The 19,031-nt window shown below is 38.8% G+C and overlaps 1 protein-coding gene across 3 annotated transcripts in view; it reads right to left on the reverse strand.

Annotated features, from left to right (window-relative positions):
- Positions 1-2,264: 2,264 nt before the first annotated feature.
- LOC131683886 (YLP motif-containing protein 1-like) overlaps positions 2,265-19,031 on the reverse strand; it is a 35,416-nt gene continuing 18,649 nt past the window's right edge. For all 3 annotated transcript variants that reach the window (XM_058966261.1, XM_058966264.1, XM_058966260.1), the window contains exons 5-9: positions 18,878-19,003; positions 18,694-18,815; positions 3,242-3,338; positions 2,994-3,166; positions 2,265-2,928 (exon numbers count right to left, since the gene is read on the reverse strand). In XM_058966261.1, coding sequence (XP_058822244.1) covers positions 2,751-2,928; positions 2,994-3,166; positions 3,242-3,338; positions 18,694-18,815; positions 18,878-19,003 — 696 coding nt within the window. In that variant the 3' untranslated portion in view covers positions 2,265-2,750. The remainder of the gene's footprint in view (positions 2,929-2,993; positions 3,167-3,241; positions 3,339-18,693; positions 18,816-18,877; positions 19,004-19,031) is intronic.

The following is a 19,031-nucleotide window of genomic DNA, read 5'->3' on the forward strand; positions in this document are numbered from 1 at the left end:
AAATTCAGTAGCCTCCCAAACACACTCAAAAAAGAGCTCAAATGTTGGTTCGTCTGAAAAGTGGTGAATTTGTTCCAGTAAATTTTTTTTCAAAATTTATTGGTCCATAATGCTTTGTGATTGATGTTGCAGCAGATCCGAATATAATTGGGAAGTGATCACATCCACATGGTGATTCTTGAACTTCCCAGGTAAAGTCTAAACTCAACTCCTATGAAATAAAAGTGTTGTCAATTGAGGTTCATGGCCGGTTTGCATCGAAACGAGTCGGTTCACTGTTATTCAGGATTACAAGGTTACACGAATCCAGGGCCTGAGACAGAAGGTGGCCCCGACGATTTTCCGATTGATCGCCCCACAAGGGGTGATTTGCGTTGAAATCTCCTGCTATTATGCAAGGTGAAGGTACTGATAACATGAAGCTCTCAAACTGGGCCTGAGAAACTGATGCTTGCAGATGTACATATACTGCAACTACCGTAATTTTTCCAACGCTACAGCTGAACTGACAATCTGTTTGTTGAATTCCCATTGTGTTCCTGGTATGATTTTTGCTGAAAATGACTTGATGGGGAAGATTGAAATTTGTGTACCGATCAAAATGTGTCTCGCTGAGAAAGGACACATTAATATTTAGGTCGTTTATAATATTTACAAGAGATGCACGTTTCCTTAGTAAACCTCTACAGTTTCACTGTAAACATTGCAGTGGAATTGGATAGTGTGGGTAGGTCGATGTGACAGATTATCATAACCTTAGTGTTTGGATTTATCGAAAGCCTTCGCAGTTTTCAGTTCCGCACTGTTCACCTCAGGCTCGATGTATGCTAAGCCTAGGTGGTATTCAACCAAACGTTGAGGAATTGTAAACTGCACATCATCGTTGATTTCGGCCACCAATTTATTGGCAGCATCATCAGTTCTCATTAGAATTTTCATTTTGGTTTTTGACATGGGAATAGCTCGTACATAGATCAATTCAAATGGCATAATGATTGAATTAGCAATTATAGAGCAGTGTAGATTGCCGTGTTTTGCCTCTGCAATAACCAGGTAAGGCCCCGCATGCGAGGCATTATATTTCCTCACACGACGCACAGGCTGGTCATCGAGCATTGTTCTGCTCTACAATATGCGGAAGAAAAGAACTGGTATAATAGCTTGTTATTGAAACGTTTAGCACAGCACTCGATAACGATGTGATACGTACCGAAGCATAAAGCGAACTGGTTTTACTTGGCCTCACCAATCCGACGAAGAACATTTGAAGATTTCGAGATCGAGTTCTTTTTGTGGAACCCAGCTCTGGAATGCACACATCTAGAGCAAGCTGAACTGCTTTGTCCTCGTCATCCAAACTGTCCAGATAGTCATCAACATAGTGTCTCTTGATTATATCAACTACGGCTTCTGGATACGTTCCGGCATTCTCAGCAACATTGTGGTCTTTAGCACAGTGAGGCGAGCACGGCGAGCAGGTATACTTCTGGCGACAGATCTCGGCACCTACCGGTTGGTTCGTTTTGGATGTTAGGTCTACCGCCGAGGATTACATCGAGTAGAGTAGTTTCACCACAGGGATGCTAAATGGCTCAAGGGGGGCTATGCAAGTAGATCGCGACAAAGCTAGAAACTAAATGGCTCATGGAATTCTCTAGATAATTGAATGTCGTTATAATGTTAAAAAGAAACTGTGACTAACATAGTCGAAAAAAAACTGACTGACCGGCCGAAAGCAGGTAATCATTGCTGGGACTTTAACGCCTGGGCAGTGTAGTAGGCAGTAAAGCAACCAATACAAGAGGATGCATCCTGCAGGAAGCTCTAGTGAAGTTAGACGTACGATTGTGCAATGAAGTTTCGGTTAGCACAAAATGAACTGGAGAGGAATTCCATGAAGATCCGTCCGAAAATCTAAAGTAGCTAAAGGTTTTTTTTTCTTTCGCAATGATTTCGCTTTTTGTAGGTGCGTTCCACGTTATGGCTATTACTTTATTTTTGTTTTGTTTTTATAACCCACTAGTAGTATGCTAGCACATTCCTTAACTTCTATAACTTTAGAAGGAATTATTGTTTGCAACGTAGCTCCGCTCTCTCCGTTATATGATAACTGTGCACAAGTCACACTATACACAAGGTTTAACTAAATAAAATTTGCTTGTTTAAAATTAAAACCAATCGAGTGCTTTCAGGACAAATCATGTCGAATGTTATTAGCTTCTTCTATGAAACAGCTTCTTTGGATTTAACGAATCTGCGATAAATTTGTCGATAGCTTTTCTTAAGCCATTTGATTAGGTTACAGAACCAGTTTATTATACCATCCTAATGCTTACATTTAATATACAATTGTTCACCATTTTTTTCCAAAATATACAATTGTATCCGTAGTACAATTTTGTCAGTACTTTTTGACTGTGTGCAGCATTTAAATTAGCAAGTAAGGCTACCCTGTTTTGAGAGTAGTTAAGAATAAATATAGCTCTAGCAGGAACACGCTGTTCCTGCTCTATCGTAGTGTTTCCTCCTGTTTCGACATGGCAATGTCGCTACTGTAGTGTGGGATTAAGTTCTATAACTCCCTCTGTTTTATAGATTAGTGCAGCGACTATATACGATATATATAAATAGGTATTTGATCTTCCAACTTTCACTCAGGTGCTTAGTCCCAAAAAAATTCGTCTAGAAAGACACCACTTACCAGACCAGCTAGTGTGCTCTGTTACTCCGGTTCAGGTAATAAACTAACCTTAACGCCGTTTCAGCAGATTCGATAACGTACGTATGTGCTTCACCAATTCGGACTCCATGTTGAAAACTTCGCCATCGATCAGTTCCTTGAGTACACTGAGCTTCGGCATGTGGTTGATGTCCTTGATGTTTAGCAGTTTTTGGAACACTTCACTCCAGACATGTTTCTTAAGATATCTACGAAAAGACGAATAAGGTAATTCTAACAAACAAATAAACAAACGCAACCGAACAGCTAATACCTTGGCAGTTTCTGTTTAATTTCCCAGTCCGAGTCGACCTTCTTCGTCAGTTGCATGTATTCACCGAACAGCATCACATGGATCGTTCCGGCTACGCAGAACAAATCAGTCTGGAATGACCACGGGCGTCCCTCCTGCATCTCGACACACGTGAATCCATCCGTTTGGATCACCTAAACAGTAGTGGGGTCAGAAAAGTATGGAATTACAATCATAATCGAGCTGAAGCTTATGTTAGGGAAATATACCTTCTTGAATTGTCGCTTCTTTTCGAAGAAATTCATATCGATAGCACAGCCAAAGTCTATCAGACGAAGTGTCGGTATGTCGGACTCCACTGTTGGGCTAGAATTTGAGATGACAAAGGAGGAATATGGTTGATAAAGACAGTTAGTTTAAAAAAATGCAATGATCTGTAAGCCTATAAAAAGATTGTGTACCATTCCCCAGAAAGCCATTCTCCAGAATCCCAAACTTAAGAGTTGATATATTCTTTCAAACATTAGCAGTTCATTGAATCTGCATGCCAAATAGATCCCGCAAGCAAACTGGTAATCCTCTCGGTTGCCCGGTTTACTCTAACATACTGCCGTAATACGCATATTTGTCCCATGTTCTATGGGATTCCCTATATACATGGGACAATTATGCGTATAACGGCAGCATAGGGGCTATAAATTAGTTCAAGCCCGATGGAGCAGGTAAAGAAGAATAAACTAATTAATTTTGGTTCAAGTTCAATTTTAGTACTTCTGGTAAAAAAAAACTGATTTAAATTCATTTAAATATTTAGGTTGTTTCCGTCATGCTCAAACATTTAAGCTACATACCAGCTGCTTACAACTGCATAAGTAACTTTTAGACGGCTGAGGTCCACTAGGAGGTTAATAATAGTCTATTATCTTTCTCCAGACAAAACCCGCCTAGAGACCTTGTGGCGTCCGGCGGGCTGAAGTTTCTCAACCAAGAATTGATCCACTGAGTTCCTGCCCCCATGTCGTATGAGGCGACTTAAAAAAGGAGTCCTCAAGTTGAGTTGTTTTTCCGTGCCGATGACTGAATGGCTAGCAGGACTAAACTCTGCCAGTCGCGCACGAAGTGTCGTGGGACTTACCCTTACTGTGTTGAGTGAATCTCTGACACAGTGGACGTTTGTTTCTTCGCAAACCGTGGAATTCAAATGGTGGTCATGTCTCTAATACCCATTTCGGGGTTCGCTATAGGCGATTATATGCCAACGTGTTTGGTATCTTCTAGTTGCTGCATAACAAATGCTGATGATGAAATGTGTAGTGCTGTACTACAGAGTAGCACAAATTAATCTTCAGTATAAACGTACAGCAACTATGAATCTATCCCACCTTGTGCAGGGAGGAAAAGCTGCCATACAAGGGCCTTGCCTCTAACGTTAATTTTTTGGTTCATTGTGGATTCGCCAATAAGTAACTCACGGTCCCTCGAAATGTCAAACCCTACCATGACGTTTCGCTGACATGAAAACACGGGCACTCATTTTTCTAATGATGTAAAGTATCCAAGGAAAAAATAACTAAAAGGTATCTAGGCAAAAAACAACCATAACCGAGCTAACGAAAAAACAATCTTCCCGGATCCACTCCGATCAGTGCTACAAAATACAGGTTCCCGATCAAAAACCAAGGCCTTCCAAGGCTGAAATCGTTATATGAGAGTTAAATAGCAGTAAATTGTAAAATTTGATTTTCAGACCGATTCGAGTTTTGTAACCGCTAAAATCCATTTGTTGTGCAAACCGTTCTTTTTCGAATTCTAATGTTTGCATTTGTACTGTTTTCAGATCATCTTGATACAACCTTGGCTTTGTGGAAAACCCAGAAAAGCAGACTAATAATTGCATTGAATTCATAGCTGTATTGTCCTTTTACCTGCTGATTAAATTAATTACACAAACTAAAGGACACATCGCACTCGTTGAGACAAACTTGCGAAAAATTTTGCCCTCCTTCCGAGGACCGATGTCTAGTCATCATTTCGTCCGATTTAACAAAATTTACTACGCGGCGCGAACCGCAATGTACTTAACAATATACTGCAGTCCAGTAAGTTAGTAAAAATAACGATGCTTGCCGTCAATATGTGCAAGCTCAAGGAATATAATGTCTGGGATTTAATACCACACTCATAGTTTCCGACAGTACATCGCATCGACCTGCGAACACCCCTGGTCATAAAGTATTAAAAGGCTTAGACGTTTTGGCGCACAAAACTTGCATGATGGTTCATTCAAACTTGGGTGTAGTCAGTCTGTCTCTTTTTTCGCACTACACCGGTGTATCACCAGATAAAAACGAAAACCGCTATTAAGTCGTGATCGAAATACAAGTATTCGTTCATATAAGTGATTGATTCAAATATTTGATCCTTTTAATTTACAATTCAAATTTTTTTTCGGAACGTCTTAAACGTTTTTCGGGCAACGGTAACACGACGTTTCATAACCGACAGCAGAACTGTTGTAAATATGCATTACATTGGAAGATCCGATCAGGATTCCATCGAAAGAGAGAGTGATGTTTAGCACATATCTTCCTGCTGCGTACAGTAGCCCTGTGTCTTTGGCTCTATCGCAAAAAACGAACCTTCTAACTTCAGAATCGCCTTCAGTGTTGTATTCCGTACCGTATAGTCACTGTGGGCGCATTTACTGTAAAGTCCAATGTTGGATGCATGATACATCAACGCAAAAATTCGGGGCCGACCGAAAGATAGCAAGAGATTTTTATTGTAGATAGATACTATACTAAAAACAAATATAGATAGATTACAATTCTGAAAATAAACATATTTACACACCGAACTGGACCAGAAAACAATGCAAGGATACCAAACTTTATTTATATTTAATAGCCTACTTCTAGGCCTGCGTTGATGATTTTCGTTTTCTCAGAACACTCTCAATAGAAACTTCAAACTGGAGCGCCATCAAGCGGTGAGTGTGGTCAAATCTGAAGGGACCACCGAATTGTAAATTGCGCCTGAAATTTTTAAAGCTTTCTTCGTATGATTTACGTCTTTATTATTTGTCTTTGGCCATACCTTTGGTTCAAGAAACGTATTTCCATAAAGGAAACTTCTATGTTGGGAAGCTACTTAACCCCGTCTTCGTAGCTTTCAACAAAAATGGCATGACAAATCCACGTGAAAAGCCTCGTGCATGTATACTTGCAAATAGTGCTATCACCTTCTGATGATTTCAAAAGGGTTATGTCATACTGTGGCAGAAATGGGTTTCACCTCATAATCGGCAGTGATGCAAATACCCACCACATAATTTGGGGCAGCACAGATATCAATTTTAGTAGTATAAATCAGCACATTCTTAATGCAGGAAACCGCCCAAAATTTTCACGAGCTGGCAGAGAAGAACTGTTAGATATAACTCTCTGCTCTGACGGTATTACGCATGAGTTGGCAAACTGGCTCGTACCAAACGAGCTAGAACCGTCGTTATCTGATCATAAGTACATCGTCTTTGATCATTTAAACGTCTTACTTAATATCATCACATATCGTAATCCCATATCTACGAACTGGGACCTCTACGATGAGGGCTTGGCGACTAGGTTTCAGAGATATCTTCCGACGATTGAATCTCCACTCCTCTTGTTCGACTCAAATTAGTAATCGCATGTTGAGCTCAAGTGGAAGAACTTAGCATTTCAAATGCTATCTACCTTCTATGGGTACCTGGTCAATCCGGTATTACTGGAAATGCATGGGCGGACGAATTGGCTAGAGCTGGCGCTGCGACTGACTTCGTTGGTCCAGAACCAATTTTACCACTTTCGATAAGTTGGATAAAGCACAAGATTCGTTCTGGGGCTGCATTCGAACATGCCAACCAGCTTCAAATATTATAAAATAACAATATGGTTCACTTCTGCATTTCTTAAAAGACACCACACTGGCGCCACCATGGCACAATAGGTTACTAGTACACTGTAAATTTTGCAGTACGTAATGACAATTCTCAGTTCAACACAATACATTATAGTAGAGGTTGCGACATGTCTAAATTAGGGACACCGAAAATAATCGAAACGATAAAACCATATGCAATTAAACATCACTTTCATGTGCGTTCTCATGTTAAAAAGTAAAAGAAAAGATTTACCTTTGAATTTCACATGAAAATCCATTAAAAAGCATTTCATGTAGTGTTTCAAATTAAGTTCAAACAAATTCCACGTTAATATGACATATTTATCCATTGAATGATCATTGCCATGCTATTGAACTTTCCACATGACTTTGGCATGAAAAACATGTAGTGCGTTTCTACATGTAAAACAATTAATTTCACCGATTCTTCGGCCAATGAAATCTATAAGTAAAACAAAGTGATATTCACGTGTAATTCATTTGTAAATTTTAGTCAATGGTATTTCTTGTGATGTTGATGTGTTTTTCACACCATGTTCGCATGAATTTCATTTGAAAACCATATCTCCCACACTCAAATGAATATTCAAGTGGCAACGGTGTGTATTTAATGTGTTAGTGGATTGAAATAATTCAATAGATTTCTACACGATGTTAACGTGTTAAGTTTTTTCAGTGGAGAAAACTTTTTTGGATTTATTATCTTTCAAGCAGGAGAAAGCTACATGATCTCGTTCTAATGATCATATTTCAATACCCAAATGAGATAACGATCATTGCGTAGTCTGACCAGTTCATTAAGAGGCACAGTTTACAGAAAAAAGGAAACAGAAAAATATTTCGCTGACGAAAATGCTGTGAATCTCATTCTCTGCTTACACTGCCCATAAAAGCATAAGAGTCCCATATGGATTTTTGACGAAAATGAGTTATCTGTTGGATTGTATTCTGTATCACCACTGAATCACAATGAACAAATAAGATTACCAGGTTTGTTATGAAAATACCGAAAAAAAATACCAAAACATGGTTGTCCCATCCATAAGGGTCAATGAGAATGTAAATCTTCAATAGTGTTTTTCTCGGCTTGCTGTTTTTCAATATAGAACTCTTATGCTTTTATAACATGTACTTGGGATAACTTTTTCTAACGCAGCTGGAGAAGATTCTGGTAGTTTAAAGCAGCATCCCTAAAATGCAGCTGATGCAAAAACAAATTACACCGATAAACCCACGAAATATTTTACACTGAGCTCCAACTATTGATTCTTACGTTGCGCAGGCCTGGCAGCACTTTTTTCCATCTATTGATTCTTACGTTGCGCAGGCCTGGCAGCATACTCAAGGTTTCAGACACACAAATACCAACACGTTAGGAAATGAACACTTTGCCCACGGCTTACATATACTAGGCTAGCTCGTTAAAGTGTAAACATTTGACGAACGCGCGTCATAGAAATCGTCGGCGAAAACAATTATATGAAATTCCTATATTGTTTGCTGCTAACGAATGATCGACACCTGATAAATCACAAGGAAGCTATGCCGATGTCCAATACCCTTGCTGTGAACAGAAAATTACGGTGGGATATGTTTTCTATGACATGCAGCTAAATTCCCGATTTACGCCAATAATCACATAGATGCACTGATTATCTACTGTGTCTAGTGTAATTATGGCGTAATTTACGTCAATAATCCATTGCACACTATTTTTCCAGCATAAGAGCTCAAATATTGTCAATTAACAACTTTCGAGAATTTCGTTTGTTTATCTCAACGATTTCTCTGATGTCACCGAAAACTGTCAATTCGCGGAGTAACAAGCCTCGTTTCTGTGAGCCGTGCAATTGGCCAACCTCTCTCTTCTATACTTCTTGGGCGCGTTTGACATTTCGATCTACGGCGCACGCTAATCGCAGAATGGTTATTTATTGAGATTAAAAACCTTTTTCGTCCACAGATGGCATTACATTTATGTCCTTTGTGATTCGTATGGGATTTACAGGAGTGGACTTTATTGTTAATATACAATATTTTGTAGCTTGCAAATTTGCGTTCAAACAAAGACTTCTGCCAGATTTGAGTCCGAAAATGTCAAAGAACACACAAATACCAACACGTTTCACCAACAGAACACACAAATACCAACATTTTCGGAGCACAACTATAGTATTCTAGTTAGGGCCCTGACTGGACATTGCAAACTCAATTATTACATGGCTACTATTCAGCGCACTGAGTATTATTCATGTGATCTTTGTGAATCTAATTACGAAACATCATATCATTTGATATGTAACTGCCATGTAGTAATGCAATTACGTATCCGGATTTTTGGTTTTCCATATATAGATGAATGTACAGAGAGCAGTAACTCAAGGATATGCTAACTAGAGCTTCCATTTCCTGACGGTTTTCAGCTTCCCGGGATTCGGAAAATAAATTATAAATTTCCCGGGAAATCCCGGGATCCCGGGAATACAGAAGAAAAATAAAAAGGTAAAAGATTTTCTTAAAAAAAAGAATGAATTAAAAAGTTTTCAAACCCGTTTGATTGCATGTATATGGGTCATTCCATGCGAAGTGATCAAGGCACGTGTAATCGACCTCCACGGATTTGAACAAAATTTAGAGGAATTGTTCATCTAGGGCCAATATAGAAAAACCCAAATTTTTGTGACAATTGAACCACCCCTCGGGTCATGGGAGCACCCCCCGTTTTGGCAAATTGTCAAAACCCTTGATTTTCTTTTGATCATATCTCCGGTTCTATTTACTCTAGATTCAAACCACAGGATGGCTTTTGAAGAAAATTGTTCAAGGAGTCTATAAAAAATATTATTTTTTGCCGACAGTGTTGCCAAGTATGCAATTTTATCAGTTAAATATTAAAAGTTAATTTTTCTCAAAATACGTATATTTTAATTTTGAAAATTTTAATGCCATCGCGTTCCTCAGATATTTTTACATAAAAAACACTTATCATCTCAATATAATATGAGCGCATCCTGAGATACACCGTTTTGAAGAGAAAAAACCGCAATTTCCCATATAAAATCGCAAGCGCACAACACTAAAAAACCAACTTGAGTATTCTGAGTTCAAACATAATTTTTCGTGAAGTAGACGAGAAATGATGAAAAACTACGTATTTGGTTTGCTTCTAGCAGATCAGGGTCGATTTTTATGACAGTTTGAAGATTTTCTCAATTTTGGCCAATAAAAATGGATTTTTATATGAGAAAATCGGAGTTTTTCCCTTCAAAACGGTATATCTCAGGATGCGCTCATATTATATTGAGATGATAAGTGTTTTTTATGTAAAAATATCTGAGGAACGCGATGGCATTAAAATTTTCAAAATTAAAATATACGTATTTTGAGAAAAATTAACTTTTAAAATTTAACTGAAAAAATTGCATAGTTGGCAACACTGTAGGCAAAAAAATAATATTTTTTATAGTCTCCTTGAACAATTTTCTTCAAAAGCCATCTTGTGGTTTGATTCTAGATTAAATAGAACCGGAGATATGATCAAAAGAAAATCAAGGGTTTTGGCAATTTGCCAAAACGGGGGGTGCTCCCATGACCCGAGGGGTGGTTCAATTGACACAAAAATTTGGGTTTTTATATATTGGCCTTAGATGAACAATTCCTCCAAATTTTGTTCAAATCCGTGAAGGTCGATTTCAAGTTTGCGTCTTTTTTTTATCACTTCGCGTGGAATGACCCATATCTGTCCTAAAAGCAGTAGTCAGAAAAAGGCGATTTGGTGTCCTACACATCATTCAATCATTTTCTTGGCTATATGTATAACCTAAATGTTGGTAATCACGGATACGAGTGGGAGGATATACTAAACGCAGCTTCTGGAGTTACTGTCCAAAATTGGAACTCGTTGTTCTGATACGATGGATCAATTTAATGCATAGCACCTTCTTTGGTAATCTTGAATGAAAAGATTAAGCTGCTTCAGGGTATTGTGCAGTTATTTCCGATCAAATGAGAAAATGTGATATATGGAATCCATTTCTGTCGAACTGTGCAGCGATGGATGAAGCATACCATCGACTTCCTGATACGGGCGGGTATCTGGATTGCTTGATCTAATCCTTTCAAAAGCCTTTTGGAATAAATTAAAAAAAAATTTCCCGGGATTCCCGAATCCCGGGAATTAGAAACCACAATTTCCCGGGAATCGGGAATCCCGGGAAATCCAAAAATCCCGGGATTCCCGGGAAATAAATTCCCGGGATGGAAGCTCTATTCCTAACCCAGTGCGGTAAAGAGCTATAGTTTAAGCCATATTTGAATGATAATCTCTTCGGGGTGTTGTCGTCCTGTTATTTCAATATCCCCACGGGGGTGTTGATATATCCGCTTACTGTTTAAACATTCAAAATCTCTCCGTGGGTTCGAAGTTTTGTTCCCGCTATTATAGCACCTGCAGATCGTTCAGCATCCTTTCGGGGGTGCTCTGTTTTAATTGTTCTGTGTCGATATTTTTCTTACCCCTAACCTTATCACTTCCCGAAACATTCCAATCAGAGAAATGATGAAAAAGCAGATCATGGCAAGGCAGACGGAGCGACAACGATGTCGGACAGCACGCGACTTGAAGCGATGTGACGTAGCCACATTAGGTGTATATGCTATTTATTAATTGGTAAAAAGAATCACCTAATTAATTTTGGTTCACGTTAAATTTTAGTACTTTTGGTAAACAAACTCATTTAAATTCTTTTAAATATTTAGGTAGTTTCCGTTATGCTCAACCATTTGAGCTACATATTAGCTGCTTGTTACTATGTTTTAATTGCCGCAAGGTTCTACTGTATCGATTTTGTTGGCTATTTTCGGCAAATTTGAGACTAAGAGAAACGAAAGCAATGAAATTGACAGACGGATAGGTATTCTAGAGCGAATCAGTTATAAACTTAGAACGGAAAACTAGAACTAGGCAGGCACATATGGGCATGATCGAAAGGAAATGTGAAGAATTCTTTGCCTTCTGCAGAGTAGGAGTTGGGCGTTGCACCCAAGTCTACCGCATGGTCTATGGTAGAACATAACTCATCATATCGACGCCGGCGGTAAAACATGATGATGATGATTTCAATTTCATTGCTTTCGTTTCTCTTAGTCTCAAATTTGCCGAAAATAGCCAACAAAATCGATACAATATTAGCTGCTTACAACTGCATGAGTACCTTTCCCTCGACCGATGAATATTATTGTCAACATACAATCAAAATACATAATACATACAGGAAAGGATATGCTCTAAAACAGTCTGGTAATAAATAACTTTATCATTAAATATACCTATGCCAAAGACCACTATGCTAAATTACTGTTTCCTTAAAATAAAAATATTTATACAGAAATACCTTCAACAGTAGCACGGTTCAAAAATATGCCGAGTTACCTGACTTCAGTCTTAAATTATGCATTTCTCTGTAGTTAAAAAATTGCAAATGATCTCCAGTATGATCACTTCTCAAAATTATGCCGAATGTCCGATATGCCAAATGTCCGTTATGCCAAATGACTCTCACTTTACGCAAATCGTAAAATTAGAAATTAAGCAAAATGGCGGCTATGCCGAATGACCTTCAGTGTGATCAATTCTCTAAGTTATGCCAAATGACCATTAAGCCTAGAAACCATTATGCCAAATGTCCGTTATGCTAAATAACCTTATACTAAATGACCTTACGCCAAATGATTTTATGCCAATTGACTCAGACCCATTGTGACATATTGGTGACGTCGTTTGGCATAATTTCATATGGCTTATGTTCATTTGGCATAACAGTAGTTGCTATAGTTTGGCATAATGGTCATTGGGCATAATGGTCGTTTGGCATAATTTGAAATATACATTGAAATCTCTGTAATATTAAACGTTGAGGCCTAACGTGGCTATGCCACATCGCTTTAGATATGGTGCTGTTGATAGCCCCTATGTTTGAGTAACCCGGACAAATGAGTGGTTTGCTTGTAAGGGGTCACCGCTTCCGGCGACTGGTCGATGGTCACCTCGCCCAGCGGATCCTCAGCGGCTTTGTACCGCTTTGGATTCTTGGTCTCGGTTATGCGATAAAGCCAAGGGCTATTTGCTACATAGTTTCAAAGAACTGCTCATGTTTGAAAGAAGAATTCGACCCCTAAGTTTGGGTAAACCGGGCACACGAGTGGATCACCAATTTACTTGCGAGCGCTATTTGGTCAAATTCAAAGAACTGCTCATGTCTGAAAGAAGGAATCAACCCTTGTTTCTGGAAAAAATATACACGTGTATATTTGCTGAAACATAAGGATTGATTCCTTCTTTCAGTCATAAGCTGTTCTTTAAATTTGTATGCCAAATAGCCCTGGCAAGTAAACTGGTGATATACTGCCCGGTTTATCCAAACTTAGGGGTTGACTCCTTCTTTGAAACATGAGCAGTTCTCTGATTTTACATGTCAAATAAGTTCGCAAGCATTCTTCTTTCAAATATGAACAGTTCTTTGAATCTATAGGCCCTTGATTTTGTCGCATAACCAAAAACCAAGGATCCGATGCGGGATCTGCCGGGTTCCGACGGCCCCTCGCAAGCAAACCTGTGATCCACTCGTTTACCCGGCAAACGTAGGTTGTTTTGTTTGTACCATCGACAAGCTGTGTTTTTCGCTACCCGTTGAAAGCGCCTATTTACCTCGGAATTAGGTCTCGCCAAACGTTTAAACCTCGAAACACCTTGAAAATTTGGATTCTTGCGAGAATTTATCTCCTATATATTCCCGTAATTTGCAATCACGAAAACCTCAAAACACCTTGAAAATTTGGATTCTTGCGAGAATTTATCTCCTCACACAAGCGGCAAAAATTCTTTTGTCTCCGAAACTCGTATTGAAAAAACTGTTGGCAAAACCATATCATCTCATCGTGCCACCGTTCTCTACAGTGCGGGTAAATCGTGCTTCTGTACCAATTGGAAGAATGGATATTTCATGCGGGAAGTGTAACCTTGTCGTTGATGGAGAGATTGAAAACTTGAGGACCAGCATTGATCAGCCGAATGCATCTGTGAGCAGTTTAATTGATTTCACCAAGCCTAGTCATCCGTCCAATCATTTTGCGAATGTTCCTGTGCATACAATAGTTGATCCTCTTTCGTCGACTAAAACTGAAATTCCGCTGTCTAACTGTTCCAATTCTTGCAACAACTTCAAGCTATTCTTGTCCAATATTGGAAGTGGCGTAACCGAAGAGCAAATAGATCTTGCAACTACATGCCTGAATGCTGAAACGCCAATATCTGTGAAAAAGCTTTTACCCGCTTGGCAGGACACAGAAAGAAAAAGCTTTATCGCAGGGAACTTGGCCCCATGGTATACGATATCGAGAATCCTGAAGTAACCATTCCGGAGCTCCTTGGATTCCACGGCGACATGCGAGACCTTTGGCTGATCTACAAATTCAGCAGATATTTTTGACATTAAAAATGTCTTACTCCACTATCTGGGGCTAGGTGTCATTCTAAAATCTAAACTATCTCCCATGTAACGAAATTATGTAAGGTTTGCACGCTTATAACTCCGATATTACTAGATGGATTTTAATCATTCATACACCAACCGATTCAGAAACACCTAACTTAAATATTGGTAATAATTTAATATCTCTCCAATAAAAGTAGACTTTTGGAAATTGGAAAATTAAAAAGTTCACGAAAAATGGCAAAATTACCATTCGTGAGGCAGATTTCTCAGACACAGCCGTCAAGAGAGGGCAGCTTAGTTGCTCAATGAAACACGAAAAGTTATAAATAGAAGCAACGCATGTCCGTTTAAATCAGTTGTTGCTCTTATCCCATACGAGCAACATCGTCTCCGGACGATGCAATAAGCGCTATCGATTTTCGGTAACGTTGGCATTTGCACACACTCGCACCTAAGTGACTAAACCATATACGGTTAGTTTATAAATAGAGGTGACGCGTACCCGTTTGAATCAGTTTTTGTTCTTATGTTGAACGGGTAAGATCATGGCTGCAGCGTCTGGGCACTACAATAATCGGTAGACGCTGTGCATTTTCGGCAGCGGTGGCCGTGTGCGGATTTTTCGGGTACCAGCACGGTGTCACAGAATGATTTGCAAAGTGGGTGGGCGGGGTGGTTTGGATTTAATTCAATACGGTGTGTGCTTCTTAAGAGTGTTGCGTTTGAAAAAAATATATTTTTATGCATGCGTGTGCGTTGTAACATGTTAATCCATGTTTACGGCGCTTTGTAGCTGCGTAGGGTAAAGAGCCTATTGGTTTTCATGTTTCATATTTTGGTTATATGTTTTTTATCAGTAAGGCATCTGACAACGTGCTTCTGTAGTTATTGCACTGTTCAGCAGCGTAGTATTTTATATAGGAGAGTACACTCAGGTTTTTTACGCGGATTTTGAAATTTACGCGGTTTTCATTAACGCGTTTTTTTAAATTTACGCGGTTTTCATTTACACGGCCTGTATCCCCTGCGTGAAAAATATAAGTGTAATTGCATCGGAAACAATCACATTCCCAACAGAACTGCTTGTTTTCTAATTTCAAACACTTTTGTTTCGTACTGCACACAACGGAAAATTTTAAAACAGAACTTACCGTCCCAGCAGCAGTTTAAGCGGGTGTTCTTTTTCGATTCAAATTCAAGCCATGTCTTAAGCGTTACTGGACTTAAAATTGTTTTCCCAGTTTATCCAGTCAGAATATCTGTTCTACCCTATGTATTTAAAACACAGTTCTACTTGCGTTTTAAAGTATACAACAAATAGAACGGTTGGGTATACTAATTTAAATTTTAAAATAAATCTGTTTTAAATTATGAAACAAACCGCTGTACTGAAGATATATTTATGCCAGTCCTATTACCACTTAAAACGCCTATATAACATAAAACGCTGCAGAATTGGTTTAATAATACAATGTTTGCACTACAGAGTTATAACACGTTTTAATAATTAGCAACAAGAAAAATGTCACCAAGATAGCATAAAAACCCGTTTTAACTGGTAGTGCGAACGTTGCATAACAATGTAATTTATCAAATAATTTCATTTTTTCCACCACTAATCGATCAAGAAATACTTAACCTTAAGATTGTTTATTTAAGTGCATTAGTACATTATTGAAAATTTAAATGGAAAATGAAATTTCATATTTCATGGAGAATCTGTATATTTCCGTTGGCGGGCGTGGGCTTCCTCATCACAGCTCTCAATATGGAACTTTTCTTTTGAATATATTTTCTGGCCAGACCAACCTATTTTTACTAGATGGATCAGCCAAATAATGCCAATCATCTAGTGAGATACTTGAAAAATTAATAGATTACCATTAAAAGACCTTCAATAAATTATGTTTTAATGGGGAGGGTATATAGCAAATTGTAACATATGAAAACAGGCGAGTGAACAAGAACGTGAGTCGATATGTGTGATAAATAAAATTCATTTGCACGCTCTTGAAAAAGCTACATTTTTAATGTCACTGTGGTCGTGTCCTATACACAGCCCTTTAATTTTTTCAATGAATTTGTTACGATTACGTAACAAGGAGGGAGGGAGGCGTAGAGAAACTTGGAACAATTTATTACATAAGGGGACGGGGAGGCAATTTTGGACAATTTTTGCGTTACGTAATTTTTGAATGTTCCCCAAAGTAACATATCTAACTCAGTTGACCCCAAAATAGCATTTGTCATAAGATAATACTACAGTAACGATTTAGATGCTTTTCAACTGGACAATAGTTTACCTAGAAAAATTCTAGATAGAGAACTGCGAAGAGAAAAACAGAATTTTTGGCAACGTATGCTCCGGCTTTGTATGGCAACACATCCAATGTTATAAGGATAGGCAATGTTGAAAAAGCACTAGTTCGACCCAACACAGCGGTTGTTGACCTAAGATTTTGTTCTACGCGACCGAGTCTTTGTGAAGTGGAACATTTTCTGAAGTTGAACATGAAGCTTAAGTTTAAGGATGTCATATATCTTCAATATCATCACTTGCGCAGTGCGGTATTGATATCATTCAACACGCTAGACCAAGCAAAACGATTAGCTTTACAGAACAACCTAAAACACGTGTTTGAAAGTGATAGTGTGAAGATACCAGTATATATAGAAAACGATTATATAGATGTAAGGCACATGATTTGTCACCGCGTACGCCCCGTGAATCAATTAAAAAATACATGTAGCAATTCGGAGAAGTGGAATCAGTCACACCTCATACTTAGAGAAACTTCTTCCCGGGTATTCCTAACGGTGTTCTTGTGGTGAAGATGCGGGTTGTAAGACCTATTCCCTCCCACTTGACTTTACAATTCAAAGCCATAATAGCAACTGTAAAAATTAACATACAATGCTTCAGAATCAACTGCTAGCACCATCGACGACGAAGCTAATAACGACAACGGCTTTACGCTCGTGACCCGTAAGGGCCTTAGGAAAGGCAGAACATCTGATCGTGAACGTCAAGTCACTACAAACGATGATGACATTGACGACAACGAGGAAAAAGCAATGGGCCCACAAGATATTGTTCCGCCGCGAAAGAAAGTCTCCCCGCGCAATAAAAAGTTGCGTGGACGAGATCCAAAGGACGCTCAATAACATGTTTTTCTACATTGCTATATTGTAATTATTTAATAGACTCACGGCTCCGTTAAGCTACCGCAATAAACAAACTAGAAAAAAAAAAATTGGTTTTACAGAACTAGCCATTGTATTGCCGGTTTTGGTGAGTTGAAAGAATATGTTAAAAACAGGGTTGCCAACCCTTCGGGTTTGACCCGGAGACTCCGGTTTTTAGAGTATAGATCTCCGGGATTTACATCAATTTCTCAGTGTCTAGTGAGAGGATGAATAATTTTAACTAAATTTGCTTGTTTCAAGCGGTTCTTCTGGCGTTAATATTGGCGGCACCTGCAGCGGCCATTAACTGTTGACCAGAGAGAAAAGCTTCGTTCTTTTGTTGCAACCTCCCTAGCGACTGTGATGATGAATAACCGAATTTGCGCCCAGCAACAATTCCGGAAGACATCGCAGTGTACTACCCAGACGTTGCCACTTTCTTGTCTGCTTCACACTACTTCTCCGTTGTAGCTGTGACAGAAGCCAATCCTTGACCGGTTTACCCTCCACAGCGAGAGTGGTCGGTGCTTTTGGATGTTTTGACGATAGCAGAGGAGTTGAAATTTCACACCTATATACATCCTCGAAACGGTTTAGAAACGCGAAAAATTTACAGCTTAATGAGAAAAGCTCAGAAAAATTATGGATTATGCTTTGCAAAATGAAGCACGGTGAATGAGTCAATTTTGGTAATTGATACCTCGACGGGATAAAACAAAGAATGAGAGTTTATTCTTGTCTCATTTAAAGTTGGACAGAGAAAGGGTAAAATTCGAAAACGAAAAAAGCAGTTTTTTTCTACACCGTATGTCAGATTTTCATAAAAGTCAATCAGCAGTACTGTAACAACATTATACATACGCTGATTGATTTTTATGAAGATCTGACATACGGTGTGGAAAAAAAACTGCTTTTTTCGTTTGCGAATTTTGCGCATTCTCTGTCCAACCTTAAACTCCGCAAATAGGGTTGGTTTCAACGTATACTCGTGCTTCTATAAAACCTATCCCAGGTAAAAATCCGCGAGTGAAAGGCTCACTGGAGGTGGCAACCCTAGTTAAAAATCAATTATGATAAATTAACAAACAAAGCACACTTACATTTGCATCAACAGGAAGTTATCCGGCTTGATATCTGCATGAATAATGTTACACGCGTGAAGATATTCCACAATCGCCAAGATCTGGCTGCTGAAATGCATAACCAGCGATTCATGCATGACCTAAAATAAAACAATCATTTACGACTGGCTGTCAAAAACATACAAACATAAAAGAAGTTCACCTTCGTCGTTGCGGTTCGAATTTTATTGTTGATATCCAGCAGCGAACCATACTGCGAGAATTCTGACACCAGAGCGCTTGCGTTCGGTGCAATCACAGCCGAGCAGATGTCCATAAAACCAGGCAACTAAAAGCGATGTGAAATTTGAAATTTA

The sequence above is a fragment of the Topomyia yanbarensis genome, chromosome 2 (assembly GCF_030247195.1).
Source record: "Topomyia yanbarensis strain Yona2022 chromosome 2, ASM3024719v1, whole genome shotgun sequence".
Classification (NCBI taxonomy): domain Eukaryota; kingdom Metazoa; phylum Arthropoda; class Insecta; order Diptera; family Culicidae; genus Topomyia; species Topomyia yanbarensis.